We start from the raw sequence: 19076 nt of genomic DNA on the forward strand, positions 1-19076 counted from the left end.
TTTATATTATTTCCCTCTGAAATAAACTGGAACCAAAGTAGCATCAGATGGAATGTACAAGTACCTTAAAGTTGTACTTATAAGTACAGATATTCTCAGTTATTTTCCACCAATGGACACCCATGTTACTGCTGTAGATTGCCTTTAAACAAAAATTGTGTTCATGATTTTAATTTCCAGATTGGTCTCATTTAAAGGACTTTATATAGGCCTATATTTACATATGGACAAATGAGTTCTTCACATATTCTTTTGTAAAACCTCAACAACATTTAATTTATTTGTGAGGTTATACTTTCAAACAAGCCCAAAATATACCTGACTCACTCCAGTGGTCTACTGCCCCATCTAGTGGATTACATGACCTCCAACATCCAAGGTCAAGCTCATGCTCAGTTTGTAACTGATGTGTTAACCCATGGATGATGGACATTAATTCATGTGTAGAAAACACTGCAGTATCTCTGCGCACAACTCGAGATAATGTTACCCCTCTGAAGAAGAGAGTCATGAATCAGAGGAAGTTGTCTCCGTGGTACAACTCACAATTACGCTCTGCTAGGCAGGCGACTAGAAAGCTGGTAAGGAAATGGCGTTCCACTAATTTAGAAGAATTTCACCTGGCCTGGAAGGATAGTCTAATATTATATAAGAAAGCTCTTCGTAAGGCCAGAACCTTATATTATTCATCATTAATAGAGGACATTGTATATAATATACAGTATATAGATATATAATGTACTGTATATACTGTGCATTTTATATTTTATATTTTATATTTATATTTTATATTTTTACTGCTATTTTATTGCTTTTCTATTGTTCTATTATTATCTTATTGCTTCTGTATGCTGCTGTAGCGAAAAAATTTCCCCTCGGGGATTAATAAAGTAACTACCTAACCTAACCTAACCTAACAACAAGAACAACCCCAGGTTTCTTTTCAGCACTGTAGCAGGCTGACAAAGAGACACAGTTCTGTTGAGCCCTCTATTCCTTCAGCTCTCAGCAGTAATGACTTCATCAACTTCTTTACTAATAAAATTCTCACTATTGGGGAGAGAATCAGGCAGACCCTTCCTGCCACCATCACTGATGTGATGTTAAGCACAGCAGCCCTGGAAGCAACTGTAGGACCAGATGTATACTTGGAAAATGTCTCTCCCGTTGAGCTCTCTGAGTTAACGAGCGTTATTTCTTCATCTGGATCCTCTAGCTGTCTGTTAGATCCCATCCCAACTAAACTTTTTAAGGAAGTCTTCCCTTTAATTAATACTTCCATATTAGATCAGATCAACCTATCTATTGTAACTAGCTATGTACCGCAGGCTTTTAAAGTGGCTGTAATTAAACCTTTACTTAAAAAGCAGACTCTTGATCCAGCTGTTTTAGGAAACTACAGACCAATTTCCAACCTGACGTTTATTTCTAAAATTCTTGAAAAAGTTGTTGCAAATCAACTTTGTGATCATTTACAAAGGAATGATCTGTTTGAAGATTTTCAGTCAGGCTTTAGAGTTCATCATAGCACAGAAACAGCACTGGTGAAAGTTACTAATGACCTTTTGTTAGCCTCAGATAATGGACTCGTCTCTGTACTTGTTCTTCTGGACCTCAGTGCTGCTTTTGATTGATCATACGATCTTATTACAGAGATTAGAAGCTGTTATGAGGATTAAAGGAACTGCATTAGACTGGTTCAAATCCTACTTATACTACTTAGATTCCAGTTTGTCCATGTCAACAATGAATCTTCCAGACAAACAAGAGTTAGTTATGGAGTTCCACAAGGCTCAGTGTTAGGCCCAATACTTTTTACTTTGTACATGCTTCCATTAGGAGATGTCATCAGGAAGCACTGCATAAACTTCCATTGTTATGCAGATGACACTCAGCTATATACTTCTATAAAACCAGATGAAACTAATCAGTTAGTAAAACTTGAAGCCTGTCTAAAAGACAAAGGCTTAGATGACCAAAAACTTCCTGCTTCTAAATTCAGACAAAACAGAAGTTATTGTACTTGGTCCTAAACACCTCAGAAACTCTTTCTGTAATCACTTAGTTTCTCTAGATGATGTTGTCTTGGCCTCCAGCAAAACTGAGGAACCTTGGAGTCATCTTTGATGAGGATTTGTCCTTTAGACACCATATAAAGCAAATCTCCAGAACTGCCTTCTTTCATCTACGAAATATTAATAAAATCAGGAAAATCCTTCCTCAGCGTGATGCAGAAAAACTCATTCATGCGTTTATTACTTCTAGGGGTGGATTATTGTAATTCCTTGTTGTTAGGATGTCCGAATTACTCATTAAAAACCTTGCAGCTGATCCAAAATGCTGCAGCAAGAGTACTGACGGGATTTAGCAAGAGAGATCATATTTCTCCAGTTTTAGCTTCTCTTCACTGACTTCCTGTGAAATCAAGAACAGAATTTAAAATTCTCTTGATGACTTACAAAGCCCTACATGACCAGGCTCCATCATATCTTAGAGATCTTATAGAACCATATGATCCTAGCAGAACACTTCGCTCTCAGTACGTTGGTCTACTTGTGGTTCCTAGAGTTTACAGAAGTAGAATGGGAGGCGGAGCTTCAGTTTTCAGGCTCCTCTCCTGTGGAACCAACCAGCTCCCAGTTTGTGTTGGAGGGGCAGAAACCCTCTCTAGCTTTAAGATTAGACTCAAAACATTCCTTTTTGATAAAGCCTATAGTTAGGGCTGACTCAGGTAGACCTGAACCAACCCTTAGTTATGCTGTTATAGGCCGAGGCTGCTGGGGGACCTCGTTACATGCTGAGCTTCTTTTCTTTCCTCCTACCCTTTAACTGACTCATACCTCACCATCCTTTTCTCTCCCATAGCTTTTTGTTATTGTCTGTTGTCTCCATTCAGTTCCCTCGCTCGCGTAGTTTCTCTTCTTTCTTTTGCAGATGTCCCACCATGGAGCTGCATGTCTCTGCCTTGTGCTTGTCATCTCCACCAACAGTTCTTCTCTTCTATCTCTATGCTGTCCTTTTCTCTCTATGCTCTCCTCTCACCCCAACCGGTCGAGGCAGATGGCCGCCCACCCCTGTGCCTGGTTCTGTCGGAGGTTTCTTCCTGTTAAGAGGGAGTTTTTCCTTCCCTCTGTTGGAGGTTTTTCTCCCTTAAAGAGGATTTTTTTTCTTCCCCTCTCAGCTTATGTGGGAATTGTTGAATTGTTGGGTTTCTCTGTATAATATTGTAACGTCTTGCTGTAAGGACGTTAATGTGTTAAGTGCCATGAAATAACCTATGTTGTGATTTGGTGCTATATAAATGAAGTTGAATTGAAATTGAATGTGTACTTTTATGTGAGGCAGTGGGGTGTGCCAAAGTTTTTTTTTTTTATTATTACACTCAGGCCTCTTACTCTCTCTCCTTTATAAACATTCAACAGTTTGGCATTTTACAAACTGGAAAAGTACTCCAAAAAGAAAACACTGGTTCTCAGTTCTCCCAAAACAAAAAAGACAGATTAAATTTTAAAATTTGCACATTTTTAAACAGAAGGTCAAGAAAAGGGTGTTTATAGGGAATTCTGCCAACAGAAAGTGTCACAATTTCCTGTGAGGGCTGAAAGGGTGAATTACCTACTTTATGTGCCAACCAGTTATGCAACTCTAGCTGATAAAGCTGCGGCTGAATCTTACTCCAGACGCTGGGTGGCGCTGTGCTGTAAACGGAGCGGTGTTTTGGGTCCAGTAGGCCCCTCCCATCGTCGTTAGCAGTGAGCGGCCAGTTGCCTAGTGACGAAAAACCATCGACTGCTGCTGATTTCCTGCCTTTTCAAAATCTCATCGCTGGCACTGAGCTAGCACCAAAGTTTTCCCAAACGGATTTCGTATGTTTTCTTCGTCTTCACTGCTGGACTATGACGTGAAATAACACCTCTGCTCTGGTCGGAGGCGTCGTGTAACGTTTGAGCGTGTCAGGCTGCGTTATGAAGCGTTTTGAAGAATGATGAATAACTACATTTTCATCAGGGTGGTTGGGAAAGGGAGCTACGGAGAAGTGCACTTAGTGAAACACAAAACAGACCGAAAACAGGTGAGTAACGAAAAGTGTGTGTAACCTTCAACACGGCTCACAACTGCTGGGATAAGTCGCCTTTTTAATCCAAATGTGAAATGTTTTTTGAGACCCTCAGTCCATGCTACAGCGCAGCTAGCATGAAAAACACGCCGATTTGTTTACGCTCTTGTAGCCGACTTTACAGTTCAGATTAATTAAGTGAACTAAGTAGTAATAACTCAACTGATGAGGAGGTATACAGGGTAACGTGAGTTTTCTGTCAGTATAATCTTGTCGTTAATCACATGGAAATTTGACAATACAAAAAACTGTCATTAGTTCCTTAAGGATCCTTTAGTTTGAGAGTGAGGCCTAATTCAGTCCAAAAAAATCCCGGACTTCATCACAATAGCTTGATTACCTGCTGCCCATCATGATGATAATAGTCTAATCCTCCATTGTTTTGTGAAAGTTGTGTAGTTTGAAATTCATCCTTGAAACACCAAACATTATTGCTTTTACAACTGGGTTTTCATGGCATAATTTGTGCTCCTTTATCATGTGGAAATATATGGATAAGATGTGTGAACTCCTGCTCTGCCACAGTCAACCTGTTTTAACATCAGATAAAAAAAGTATTTCTGTAATTGTACTCGTTACTGTGAAACTCATAAGGACATAAGGCAGTTTATTGTCATTGTAAAAATACAACGAAATTAAGTTTGCAACTAATCAGCTCACAGTGATCTGATTAGAAAACTTGTTTTAGTTTTTAGTTCTGAATTTGTATTCATTGACACACAGTGTTTGCATTTCTTTAATTCCAGTTCAACACTAGTAAGTGTGTTTCTCTTTTCCCTCAGTATGTTATTAAGAAGTTGAATTTAATCACCTCCTCCAAGCGGGAGCGGCGTGCCGCAGAGCAGGAGGCGCAGCTTCTGTCCCAACTGCGACATCCGAACATTGTGACGTACAGGGAGTCCTGGGAGGGAGATGACTGTCAGCTATACATCGTGATGGGCTTCTGTGAAGGTGGTGACCTCTATCACAGGCTCAAACAGCAAAAAGGAGAGCTGTTACCCGAGAAGCAGGTCGTGGAGTGGTTTGTCCAGATAGCCATGGCACTCCAGGTACGTTGTATTGTGATACTGGCACCTTTTTTCTTTTTCTTTACATAATACAACAAACATGGGAAGTCACCGGTTTGATTTTGCTTTTCAGTATCTGCACGAGAGAAACATTCTTCATCGGGACCTTAAAACACAGAATATCTTCCTGACAAAAACCAACATCATCAAAGTTGGGGACCTCGGCATTGCACGAGTTTTGGAGAGCCAGAACGACATGGCCAACACACTCATAGGGACCCCTTACTACATGAGTCCGGAGCTCTTCTCTAACAAACCCTATAACCACAAGGTATTGTGTATTGCTCCACTATTATCCCAGACAGGGGGCAAAGAGGTATGAAATAAATGTTAAATGACTACACAAGCAAGTTAACAAGCACAAAGTAAACTACACCATAACTATTTAACTCCTGTTTAACAGTATAAAAACCTAACTATTTAACATACTTCAATAAAAAGGATACAATAAATCCCTTTATAACTCACATTATCCTGGACACACTTAAATACTGAATGCAAAACAGGCTTGATAATTCAATGTGCTCTCTCTAGTCAGATGTATGGGCGCTGGGTTGCTGTGTGTATGAGATGTCCACACTGAAACATGCCTTTAATGCCAAGGACATGAACTCACTGGTGTATCGCATTGTGGAGGGAAAGGTGGGTTTAAATTTTTCACATATGTCTGTTGTGTTCAGGTTTTCACTTTCAGTCGGTACTTAGTTACACAATTCATTATATTTACAGTAAACGGTTTGGATTTTTTTCAAGCCATATAGTAAATATGGCTTTTTGAGTCTTAGGTTGTTTTGGTCATTATGTGTCAAAAAAGTTCAGGAACATTGTTTGACTGGTTGAACATAAGTCATTTTTTCTGCCCTTTAAAAGCAATGTGTTGTTTTATTAACTTCTAGAAATGTAATGAACAAGTAGTTTAACAGTCTTCTAACACTTTCCTCTGTTCTTCTCATCAGCTGCCTCAGATGCCCAGCCGCTATGATCCCCAGCTGGGAGATCTGATCAAGAGCATGTTGTGTAAGAGACCTGAAGACCGGCCTGATGTCAAACTTATCCTCCGGCAGCCTTACATAAAACGACAAATTGCCATGTTCCTTGAGACCACCAAAGAGTAAGTGTCACCGACAGCAAACTGCCTTGGTATTTTACATTTCGTTTTCAAATTATTTTCATGCAAAGCAACCAACGCTACCTAAACTTCTCTTTCTTTGTATATTTCAACTGGAAACCGTTTCTACAATCAGATATTAATTTCTTTCCCTCCTTTTGGCTGCTGGCATTGAATCCAGTGACCAGTCTTTTCTCAGATGCTTATATTTGTTTTGCTTGTTACTACTACAGAAAAACTGCCAAGTCAAGGAAAAAAGCCGTGGGTGACAGCGATGACTGCAAGAGCAACAGTGCACCATCAGTGGTGGCAGGTCAGCCAAAACCTGAGAGGCCGCCTCCAAATCTCCAGCCGGAACCTCTTGCCAGCGTGAAGCGGGTGAGTTAGTGATGATGATATTTTCCTAATATAATCGTGTAATAATAACAAACAGGGACTTTGTGTTATACATGTTGCACTGTAATCCTTAACCCTTTCAGTATGAGAAGAAGCAGACAATTTGTTTCTTTTATTGCATTATATTTTGCCAACTTAATTCTGCTCATTAAAAAAACAACAACACTCTTCTAACTCTCTTCAATAGAAAGTATTTATTTACCTCTTGGATATTTCCGTCGCCGATGGTAACGTAACCGGCCAATCCCGAGCAATGTTAGTTGTAATAAATGCTACAGTGAGAGATGGCTGCTCTGCTTAGCAAATAGATGGCAATACAGATAACTGTCTTTTTGCTTTTTCAAAGTACCTTCACTCGGTCACAGTAAGCAGTTGTTGGAGCGTGGCGTTGTTGTAATGCTTTCCAGATCGTTTCAACACAGAATCCATACAAAGATCTTCAGCATTATTGAGAGGCCGAATTTTCATGTTTATAACATATCTGATGCTATATCCAGGTTCCCTAAATGTATTCTCAATAGATGTGTGTAGATTTATTATAATTATATGATGTTAAAAACAATCCATTGGATTCTTCCGATTACTATGCAGCATTTTCATTTTAGGGAATCGTTACTGATTCAAATGTTGTTGTTTTTTCTCTGCATCCTTAGAAAGAAGACAAATCACAGCAGCATAAATCACGACACAGTGTGACAGACCGCGCTGCAGTGCAGACGCCTCCACCACCCAAACCATCCTCCCCTGACGCTCTCAAAGCATCCTTAGCAACCGTCAACAACATTAATATTGATATCCAACCACAGGAGGATGAGGACCTGATGGAGGGACAGGTGCAGGGGCCCCAGTCTGTTGTGTCACACCACCGGGCAGCTAATGAACCCGTGACTTACAGTGTGAACAAAGACAGCAAGGGAAGAGGGAAACCGGATCCTTCTCCCCCTCCTCCCCCCGTTAAACCCCTTCCGAGGTCCGTATCAGGTGTTTGCAGCAGGGGAGGAGACGAGAGGACGGCATCCAATGGGTTGTCAGACATTCAGCCGCCGGCCCCACCAGACCCCAGGGATACATTTTCTGTCTTTGGGGAGAAACTGATAACTGATGTGGATGATAAAATGGATGATAAAATGGACACCATGGAGTTACTTAAAGAAGCTGATGTGCAGAACCCACATCAAGGAGACATTGAAGACCTTGTGGAGGTGAATGTGAACAATAACAATGACACTGTGACCCTTTTAAAACATCCTCCTACTCAACACCTCATCCAAGTAAGTGGCTCTGGGAACAAAGCAGTACTTCCATGGTTTTTGGATGAAGGATTATTATTTATTTTTTTTTTTCATTCTTTTGTGTTCATTTGTTTCTTTTTAGGACAACCTAGAATCTACTGAAAAGCTCTTAGAGCCGCTCCCTCCATCACTGGTGAGCATTAACATTTCATACTCATTTTCTGAAGTCTTGCCTGCCATTACTCGAATAAAGCCCGTGAATTGAATGTTTAACTGCTAACACCCAACAGCACATAGAGCAGGAAGCTTTTCTTGTATTGTAGGAAGATTTGTGCCACAATAAAAAAAAAAAAAAAAGTGTAATTGTTTCTTCTCAGGAGCCGCTTCAGGAGGAATCACCCTTTCTCGCCAGTAAGCCAGGTCAAACTGCTCCATGGCAAACACCGCTGTACTTCTCATCAGAGCCTTCAATATCACAGCAACACAGAGGGAAGCACGTAAGAAGAGCGCATGGAGATCCAGACGAGGTAAACACAAATACAGGAGCTAATGTATGGGTACTGGAACGCAATCATATTATGTCAAATGTACAGCTGCCATTCTTATGATAAAACCAAACAAACTGGTTTATGTTCTTTTTCTGACTCTACAGTCAATTTTTCCTGAACTGATTATCTGTTTTATAATATTTTAGCCCACAGCGGCCGCTCTTCGACCTTTACCTCAACCTCCTGTTGAGCGTGTCGCTGTAGAAGCGAGGAAGAGGAGCAGGAGGAACACGGAGAGCAAGAAAGCTGGTGTGACTGCAACCTCCACCTCAGTTAGCTACTGTGGGGACGGATTATTACCACAACCACAGGTGACAGCGCTCCCCGCTCCACGCTGGCCGTGTCATTGCCCAGCCATGTGAATTTCTAAATACAGTGAACCCTCGTTTTTCGCGGGGGTTGCGTTCCAAATAGAAACCGTGATAGGCGAAATCCGTGAAGTAGTAACCTTTATTTTACAATTGAAATAAATAGAACTGGACATTAAATATATCTACGTTACATATAGTCGTAATGTGATTTCAATGCACGATGCAAATCCGTGAAGCAGCGAGACCGTGAAAGGTGAATTGCGTTATAGCGAGGGTTCACTGTATATCTATTCTGCATATGACGCATACCTTGTTGGCAAATTAATTATTGTATTAATTAATTTAACATTAATTGTAATTAATTAATTGTATCAACTGGCAGCAGTATTTTTTTTAGTAGCAGTAAAAAAACAAAAAAACATTATTTTTGTTGTAATTTTTCATGGTTCATGGTTTAATGTTCTGTTCCAGCTGAAATCAGCAGAGGCAGTTTATCAGTCACAGAAAATAAAGGTCGGTGTTATTTTCAGGATCGTCCTCTGACCGCCAGAGAGAGAAGACGGCTTAGGCAGTCCCAGGACACTGCCAACCAACCAGGTACTTTCTCTGCTCCAGCAGCAACTGAAAACACATTATTGAAATTGGATCTATAACAAAAAAGACCAACAGAACAAGTCAAGTGATAGAAAATGCACTTTCCTACACACATTGTTACGCCTTTAATCATTGGGAAACAGATGTATATGTGCACATTGGAACTCAAATATTCTATTATTACAGCACTATAAAAATTAATTAGATCCTTTTATTACTTTTCTGCTGTCCCCAGGTGTTAGTGCTGTACGAAGGGCATCGTATGACGTCACTTCCACCAAGGCTGAACACAACAGTGCTGCAGTTACTGGATCTGTTTCAGAGTCTGACTTTCAGTCCCACTGTAAGGTACAGACACTCCGATCACTGTGGCAGTCAGTCGGATTTCATACAGTATAAAAAAAAAAAAAAGGCTGGATGTGCCTTGTTTTTACTGTTCATTTCTTAACTTCTCTATAGAATGAACCTGTCCTGATTCACTAGTCAAGAGTGATTAAGGGTGAATCTTGCCTGTGTTCAGTAAATTGGAGGCTAATCTGTCAATGCTATAGTGAACTTAAAGCATGTCAGAACATCTGCCACATATATGGGGTGTGTTGTGTTACAGCAGGACAAGTTGCTGGAGCATAAGTCAGATGAAGACGAGTGCAGCTCGTCCACAAGTTCCACAGAGCGCTCGGAGGGAGACTACAGGGAAAGGTGGGAGCACAACAGGAAAATTAAGTAACTTGATTGAACCATAAAACTGAACCTAAATATAAATGATCTGTAATATAATCACCTTACTGCTGTGGAGTTCTAACATCAAATGTGAAACTTTCCTGTATAATCCATTATTTATGGGTTCTCTACAGAAAGACTGAATCCAGCGACATGCACGATTTAGTCCACATGATGACTCAAACTTTGAGAATGGATGTTGGAGACGGTGTGAATGAGGTGGACAGTCGAAGATTTGGCTCCACAGCGCTGCCAGAATTCAAACTGAGCAGGAAGTACAGGGACACCCTGGTGCTTCATGGGAAGGCGCGAGAGGAAGCAGAGAACTTGTCGCTCGGTGAAATACCAATAGGTTAAATGCTTTTATTAAACTATCGTTATCAGTCGGTCAGCTATCCTGCAGCTTCTTTGTGTTTAACAAGTGTGTCTCTGCAGAGGGCTCCAAATCTGGTCCTGCCAAGATAAGAAGAGCCATAGAGCACCTTAGGACAGATGTGGTAAAAGGTCTGGGGATCAAGCTGTTGAACAGAGTGCTGGAAATCATGGAGGAGGAGGATGATGCCAAAAGAGAGGCAAGTAGAACACATCAGACATCACGATCCCGCCAAAGGACTGGCCCTCATTTAACCCTTATACAAAAATACGGTTGAAATATTTTGAAAGACAGACTTTTCTACTCTATTTGATTGATTTTACTTTAATCAACATGACTCAAGTATTTATGTTGAAATCAGTCACAAACTGGCTCGGAGAATGTGACAAGTGGAGTGCACGCAAGACTTAAAACAAAGACCTGTCCTTCCAACCACCCCTCTTACCAGACCTCACATCCAGAAGGAGCTCCAGAGCTCATCACAAGTGTCCAACACCAAATCAAGCATCCAGAAAACCAACCACCACACGCTGCTTTGACAAAATTCTAGAAACCAATCAAAAGACACTGGAATTTAACAAATGAGCTCCAAACCAAGTAGCATAGCCAAAGGTCTCTCTAAACCAGAGGTGTCAAACTCATTTTAGTTAAGGGGCCACATACTGCCCACTTTGATCTCAAGTGGGCCAGACCAGTAAAATCATAGCATAATAACGCATACATAACGACAATATTTCTCTATGTTTAAATCATTGGTGAAGGTTTTTGGACCTTATTTTAAAAAGGTCGTTCTACAATAAACTAGAAACATAAAGACCAAAAACTCAGACATCAGCCCACTGTTTATCTGCCTGGGCTCTCCTCTGCACATTCCCTCGCCACAAAGCGAGCAGCGAGCGCTTCTGCCTCCGGAGCAGACGTCACATTTACGCTGTTTTTGAAGCAATTACTGGATCGATTACAAAAATTACAAAACATTTGTACTCATAAACCTCCATATTCTCATAGAAATGCAATTTATGTCTTTCTGTAATTTTCACATTTAGCAAAGTCATCCGGCGGGCCGGATGCGGCCCGCACGTTTGACACCCCTGCTCTAAACAAAAGGCTCACGAGCAAACCAACACATCATCAACACACAAAACAAAGAGAAAACCAAGCAACAATAAAGCTCACACAAAGTCAAAGCATGAGTGGTGGTGCTTCCACCAAGTACCACACCAAACATCCAAGTTACATACCTGACAACACTATTTAAAGGTGAACTGCTAACTCACTGCAATTCTTGATCTTTTCTTATATCGAGTTTAAACATAACTTCAAGTTAGATACCACCATGATAAGCAAGCAAGTTTTTTTTTTTTTTTTTTTTTTTAATGCTAGCCATGTTTCTGAAGCTGCAAACCCACAAACAATACATGTACCAGAACAGAAACGAGGGTAAAATAAAGCCACAGATCCAAAGCTATTTGGCCGAATCTATTCACTACTTTTAACCGTAGTCTTCGGACAGATACCGGTGGTGGGTACGTATGCACCGATTCCACCAGAACCAAACAGGCGACCAGAAGCTGTCAACCCTTTGGAAACCAGGGAAATGCTCCCAAGACATCGTCTTCACCCACGTTCTCCACCACACTGAAGTGAAAACAACCTGGTTGGTCTCGTATTAAAATCAGCCACTTCAGCCTACAAAAGGGAGGCCTGGCTCAAACAAAACAAAACCAAGAATAGGCTGAAAATCAGTAGTCAGTAATGCAAGCAGTGAGTGGATGTGTGTCAATCACATGGCCCTGCTTTTATAGCCTGGAAGGACCAGGTGAATGGCATCAGCTGACGACGGGAGGGGCTTCACATAACCAGCAGTCTCCTCATGAATGCACACGTTGGAAGTACACTGCTCACAAACTGCTCCTCTTTTTACACTGGTATTTATTTGATATTGAGGGAGATTCTTAACTTCATTTGGCCTTTACATGAAATAAATGTTTTATTCTTGACAGGTATTTGTTAGTTAAGACTAAATAATTTATTTAGTGCAAACATTGCTACTGGTGACTTTCCAAATTTAGGAGAGATTTAGTGGCCCACTGTAATTATTATTATTTATTTTTTTTAGCTGTGCCTTCGTGACCAGATGGGGGATGAGAAGTACCAGTCTTATGCTGTGATGGTGAGGCAGCTGAAATTCTTTGAGGATATTGCCTTCAAGGTTTAAAGGACACAGTATATAAGTGAGGAGAATCATTTGCGTTGCCATACTATTTGTGAACACTTGCTTTGCTCACGAGAGGCTGGCGTCTTCACAGATTTGCCTTTCAATACTTTTTTTGTCAATGGGAGAAACAGTTTTCAAGCAGAAACTTGTACTTTAGTGAAAACCGGTTGAAGAGGAATTTGTTTCCTGTCAGTTCGGCCACTCTGGTTACAAAACATTTCTACCTTCTTCCTTGTGACAGCATGCGAGTTCTCATTAATGATTGCAGGTTTTTGTCCTGGAACACACACAAGCTTGTACAGGCAGTCATGCGTAAAGAAAATTGTTTTTATAAATCTCATTTCATTGTAAACACATAATGTGAAATTTACCTTAAAGTTTTTTGGATGCCTATGCAAAGAGTTCAGTCATGTTAAAGCACTTCATGTCTTTCTACCTGCTGTAGTGGAGTGCTCGCTTATTTATGATGCAAACCAGAATTTCAATAATTGTTTACCTATTCTGTATCATCGAAGACACTAAATCTCACTTTTGTTGTTAGATTGTATTTTCTTACACACAAAATATTGTAATGTAGATAGATTGTAGATATTAACGTTTCAATTATTTCTAATAAATCCTAAATGTGTTTTTTGTTTACATGCACTTTCCATAATGTTTGGACCCACAATAAACACATTTCATTGACAGCGACAAAAAATAAACAAATCTGAGTAGAAATGAAACATCCCATTTATAAAGCATAGACCGTACATCATTTTTATTTTTTGAAACACAAGTGATTTATTATTGACTGATCAAGACTGTAACAAAGTTTTCTTCATAAATGCATGAAATGTGAATTGTGAGACAAACCTCAAAATATTTTCCCATATAAAAAGATGTACTGACGGCCGGACAGGGATAGTTCGGGTTTATTTATGCTTCTTCTTCTTGATGCTTTCCTGGGATTTTTGGTTGGGCTCCCCGCAGCTCTCCGGTACAACTGGCTGCCAGGGCAGAGGATTCTGTCTGTATATCGGCCATGGAGGGAGGGTCAACTGAAGGACAGAAATTACAAAATTATATAATGTTGGCTGCTGTTTGTGGTCCCCGAGAAGAAGTCTTAACATGGTGTCCAACCTCAGGAATGTGTCTTAATTCTCAATTTGTCTAGTGTTAAACCTGAATTCATCTATTTCTTCACACAAAAAACAAAAACTTACCACGCAAGATACAGCAAAACCTGCCAGGACTATGTACACCGTCCACCCAAACTGCTCAATGATCAGGCCATATATGAATCCAATGACCTGTAAGGAAAACACACATGATATCAGTGCACACGACTACAGGTGGTGCTTCCTGTGGGATGTGTTGCCACTCTGCGTGTCTCCGTTAGTTACCGCTGAGATGAGTATTATTCCTTGGAAAATCTGTTCAGCCAGCTTCTGACCTTTATAATCCTGTAAGAGAATAAACAGAAGAATAAAGTGATCAATGAATGCAACATGAATTAAACCAAGTCAGCACAGTGTACGTTAAGTGTGAGCAATGGATGCAGCTGACCACAATCAGTAGCTACTGAAACTTGCGTGATAACTGATCTCATCTTTTCAACAGGTTCTGTAAAGTCCGAGTGACTGAAGCACGAGCTTGTTAATAATTTACAACAACAAACTCCTCGTTTCAGCTCCCAATATGTTCCAGTTTCAGACTTCAGGCAACAGCTAATATTTACTGGCATCTACGTTGATTTGTGTATTTAAATATGTGATTTTGCTGAATTAAAGGTAACATTTTGTTGGCTAGTTTGGGCTGCGGAGGATACAAAAACGTGACTTTTCCGAGCAGCTGTTACCTGTGTAACCACAGCAGCTAACGTTAGCTTTAGTGCGACCCAACAGCATGAATGAAACAACTGATGGCTAGTTTGCAGCAGTCGAGCAAATAACCGCGTTTATCTCTTACCATGTGCGTGGGAATGGACTTAAACACAGACAGCATGTTTCCGACTGAAATGAACAACCATACAATGAAAAATATTGCCTCCAGAGAAGCAAATCGAAATTGTCCAAACGAAGCAGTCGAACTTCCGGTCTGAAAAAGATACGTCGTATTGAGGAAAAGACCCACTCGCGCGCTTCCTATTGTGTTAACTGCGCATGTCCGCAGAGCTCAAAGCAATCGGGAAAGGCTGAAGTGACGTGTTACGCTCAAATGTGGGTTTTTTGTTGGTGAAACGTTTTATCTGCCTTCAGTATTGCCTGTTAAAATGTGTAGCGGCTATCTTTTACCCATAATATTTGAACATATTCCCGAAATGTACAGTCTTGAAAATATGTATACACACCACGATTAAGGTCTTGCTATTTTTTGCGAGCAGCAAACGGCAAGAAAATGTCATTTTTTTTTTGCATTCAGGCACGTTATAGACATCTATTTGTACGTGCAATTGCGATAACGTATAAACTTGTTGATGTTGAGTTGGCAGTTTGGCTTCAACGTGAATTAGCTTCCAGTCTGAGTTCCTCCTTAAACTCCACGAACATGTTTTAAACGGAAGCATGCCATCACGCGGTTAACAGCCACTAGTTTGCGGACGGCTTCGCGTGTTTATTCCACGCAGCGGTGCAGCTGCAGCTCGGCTTCACCGAGGTGCTCCTCATTAGCAGACAGCGCATCAAGCGAGGACTCCGCCGGAGTTCACTTGGACATTTTTAGCCACTTTTTGTATTTTCACAAGACGTGCTCGGGAAGCGCGGATGAGAGCGGTATCATGACACTGAGGAGAGGTGGGTCCGTTTGGATGAAACTACTGAATGAAAAAGAGAACTAGAAACTGGTGAAGTATGAGAAAGGCTGCTCCTCTCTGACCCCGCTGCTCATGTTGATATCGCCTCTTCATCGTTGCTTTCAGTAAACGTGGTCATCCTTTTGCTGCTGGTTGTGGCCTTCCTCATCATAGTTCAACGAAATCTCCTCAACCTCAGCGACTTTCTGCACAAAGAAAACACAGGTATGTTTTTATTTATTATTATTTTTTTTTTTAATCTTTGTGCTGGAGACATGTGGGGTGCACTTTTTTTTATTTATTTTTTTTAACTCAAGAGTATCTATTGTATTGTTGTTTTCCACATTTCTCATCAGGCAAATTCATATTAATGAAACCATGAAAGCAATGAGTGAAATCCCACATGTGTCTTGATCCAGATTCCGGGATGATCCTTCCCTTTGAGTCTGAGCTTCCTCCAGACCTCACACTGGAGTCGGTGAGGAAAGGAGAGGAGATCCCTGTTCTCATCACTGCTGCCGAGGACAGACTCGGTGCTGTGGTGGCTGCCATGAACAGTGTCTACCAGAACAGTAAAGCCAATGTTGTCTTCACCATCGTGACCTTAAATGACACCGTCGACCACCTAAAGTAAGACTACTGAAACTGCTCTCTTTTTCTACATGCAATAAAAGTGACTGAAGTGAGATGAACAGACTGAAAACTTTATTTTATTCGATAAAAAACAACAACTATGTTGACAGTTTTCCTTTGGAGATATAATGTAATACTATTTGGTTTGAGTAACGTTTGCCTAATTTTCCCTACAGAGTGTGGCTGAGTAAGACCAAGCTCAAAAATATGAAATATAAGATCGTTATATTCGAGCCAGAGCTCCTCAATGGGAAGATGTCTAAAGATCCTCAGAGGCTTGAGGCTGCAAAACCAGTAAGCAGACTAAATATACTATCAGTGCCTGAGTCATTTTTGATGCTGCTGTTTACGGGTTCACCACTTGCAAAACATGTTTTAATTGTGTCCATTTCAGTTGACTTTTGCCAGGTTTTATCTGCCTGCATACATAGCCGATGCAGAGAAAGCCATCTATTTGGATGACGACATCATTGTACAAGGTAAGAATGCACCAAAAAGGAAGAGAATTAACATCGTTATTAACTTCAGTCTATTTTCATTTTTTCTGGAGGTAAATTTAATGACTCTATGTTGTCTGTTCTGTTGGATCACAGGAGACATTCAGGAGCTTTATGAAACCAGCGTCAAACCAGGACACGCAGCGGCCTTCTCAGACGACTGTGACTCAGCATCTGCTAAAGGCATCATTCGAGGGGCTGGAAACCAGGTGAGCATCGCTTGCAAGATCTGACTCTTCTCGCTGAAAATATGGCGTTGCTTGGTTACATAACAAAGTCTCTTTCAACAGAATAACTATTTAGGTTTCCTGGACTTCAAAAAGGAAGCTATTAAGAAGCTGGCGATGAGGGCCAACACATGTTCCTTCAATCCCGGCGTCATCATCGCCAACCTGACTGAATGGAAGAACCAAAACATCACCCGGCAGCTGGAGCACTGGATGGAGATCAACACACAGTGAGTTACTCACATGGGTGAAATGATGGGCGGATGGTAGCTGTTCTTTTCTGCTATCAAACCAGTAAACTTTTTTGTTTTTGTTTGCATTAAGCTACGTGTTTGTGGTTTTCCGCAGGGAGGATCTGTACAGTAAAACACTTGCGGAGAGTATCACGACTCCTCCGCTCCTCATTGTTTTTTACAGGCGTCACTCTGCCATCGACCCAATGTGGCACGTGAGACATCTGGGTAAGTCCTGGTTTCATTCCTGACAGAAGGAACCATTGATCTCTTTCTGGGAGGTTTACTTTATGCATATTTACAAATTACAATACTTGGTAGTAGATTCCCAAAATGTTTGCTGCTTAGGAAGATTTTACAGTTGTTTTTTTTTAAAGCAGTATTCCACATTTTAATTGTGCCTTTTTACATTAAGCTGACGCTTTTATCCAAAGCGACTTACAACACACCGGAGCAATTTTTTTTTAGGGTTCAGTGTCTTGCTCAATGACACTTGGGCATATGGACAGGAGGAGCTGGGATTGAACCACCAACCTTCTGATTAGTGTGCAAACCACTCTACCAACTGAGCTACAACCTCACCACCTTTAAAATACAAATGACTTAAGAAGCTCTGTTAACTGTAAAGGATGCACATTTTCAGGTTACATGAGTTGATGATGTGTTTGTGTGGCGTATTTCACTAGTTGTAATGCCAGAAGTACATATCAATGTTTTTGATGCAAAATAGGATGGAAAATAGGACATTAATGGAAACAATTCCAACTTTTCAGGCACTTCGGGTGCTGGAAACCGCTACTCTCCCCAGTTTGTGAAAGCTGCCAAACTCCTCCACTGGAATGGACACTATAAGCCCTGGGGAAGAACGTCCTCCTTCTCCGATATATGGGACAAGTGGTTCATTCCCGACCCAATGGGGAAATTTACTCCCGTGCGGAGACACGCGGGGGACAGTTAGACTAACACAAGGGATCTCAGGAACCTTCTCGACCAGCCCTGTCGAACATGCCGCCATATATATCTCAGGAACGAAGTAAGGCCTTCTCATTTGCCAAATGTGGGGTCCTACATACCGTCACATTCTCTCAAGTTTATGCCGTTGAGATGCTTTGACTTGTATTTAAAACAAATATTTTGATAACTATTAAGATCTGATTTTCACATACGGTTTTCCTGCCAATAAATAAGAGCAGTATTTCTCTGAAACACTATTAGGTGTTACGTCTTAAAGCTGGGGTAGGAAAATCCACACTAACCTCGTCTTGGCTCTAGAAAATCCAACCCGTAACAAAGGCTTTAGGTCAATCTCCAATTGTGCACGTGACTTCAGATTCAAAGGCGAAAGACGCTGGAGAAAGAGTTGCTGTTTGTGTATTGGCAACAGCTGTCTACAAGACAAGATCAAATAAAGCAGAGGGGTTGGTTTTTTTCTTCTCCTGCCTTTTCCAGCTTTAAGAGTCTTTTGCATCAGTCCTTATCAGCAGTAACAAGATGTCATGTGTCAAGAAGACATTCATGTACAACTTATGCCTCCATTGTCTTATGACTAAAGTTGGTGCAGTATGTTTACAAGCAGCTAAATTTTTCGTTTTGTTTTTTGTTTTTTTTTGCATACTAAAGGATTTCTTGTTACCGGAGCTGTTATGGTGTCGGTTTTAACCCCACTATAGCAACACACTCCTTTCTGATCACTTTAGTTTGACTTCACTGTGCAGACGCCTTTCGTCTTTACCTCAATTCAGTCCTTCCTGTGGAAAAATACCATCTTGTTACATTTCATTGCACCTAAGATTCATCAGATCGGAGTTTTGACATTAATCCCTCCGGGACTTCAGATGTTTTGTGATTGTTGCTAATAAAAATCACGTAATATTTGCAAAAATACAAACTCCCACAAAAGCAGCAATTGGTTGAATTTGCATTAATTATTAACACCAGAATTTCCTGGAGGAACTGTGTTGTGGTCTGTTTTTAAGTTCCTCTGGAAATCCACTGCTCTTAATGGCATTCTTACAAATCCAGTTTAATT

General features: G+C 40.7%; 3 protein-coding genes across 3 annotated transcripts; 2 read left to right on the plus strand and 1 right to left on the minus strand.

Moving 5' to 3' along the window:
* The first annotated feature begins 3854 nt into the window (after nt 1-3854).
* On the plus strand, nt 3855-13335 carry nek4 (NIMA-related kinase 4). The gene is made up of 16 exons (XM_069710480.1): nt 3855-4072; nt 4900-5166; nt 5258-5455; nt 5719-5826; nt 6141-6295; nt 6526-6670; nt 7342-7959; nt 8063-8113; nt 8298-8447; nt 8615-8779; nt 9310-9376; nt 9609-9721; nt 9981-10072; nt 10228-10445; nt 10529-10665; nt 12586-13335. The coding sequence occupies exons 1-16, from the start codon at nt 3983-3985 to the stop codon at nt 12682-12684; spliced, it is 2673 nt and encodes an 890-aa protein (XP_069566581.1). The 5' UTR covers nt 3855-3982; the 3' UTR covers nt 12685-13335.
* Nucleotides 13336-13429: 94 nt separating this feature from the next.
* Nucleotides 13430-14784, minus strand: spcs1 (signal peptidase complex subunit 1). The gene is made up of 4 exons (XM_069710583.1): nt 14635-14784; nt 14070-14129; nt 13890-13976; nt 13430-13724 (listed from the first exon to the last, which is right to left on the minus strand). The coding sequence occupies exons 1-4, from the start codon at nt 14668-14670 to the stop codon at nt 13599-13601; spliced, it is 309 nt and encodes a 102-aa protein (XP_069566684.1). The 5' UTR covers nt 14671-14784; the 3' UTR covers nt 13430-13598.
* A 366-nt stretch (nt 14785-15150) lies between these two features.
* Nucleotides 15151-18300, plus strand: glt8d1 (glycosyltransferase 8 domain containing 1). Its single transcript, XM_069710551.1, has 9 exons — nt 15151-15458; nt 15584-15682; nt 15877-16087; nt 16267-16384; nt 16485-16569; nt 16684-16796; nt 16878-17044; nt 17163-17275; nt 17821-18300. Exons 1-9 carry the CDS (start codon nt 15443-15445, stop codon nt 18003-18005), a joined length of 1107 nt encoding a protein of 368 aa, XP_069566652.1. The 5' UTR covers nt 15151-15442; the 3' UTR covers nt 18006-18300.
* Nucleotides 18301-19076: the final 776 nt, after the last annotated feature.

This window comes from Brachyistius frenatus, unplaced genomic scaffold (genome assembly GCF_029030835.1).
Source record: "Brachyistius frenatus isolate BFR_SWC_R1_liver_20210118 unplaced genomic scaffold, ASM2903083v1 Contig_4, whole genome shotgun sequence".
Classification (NCBI taxonomy): domain Eukaryota; kingdom Metazoa; phylum Chordata; class Actinopteri; family Embiotocidae; genus Brachyistius; species Brachyistius frenatus.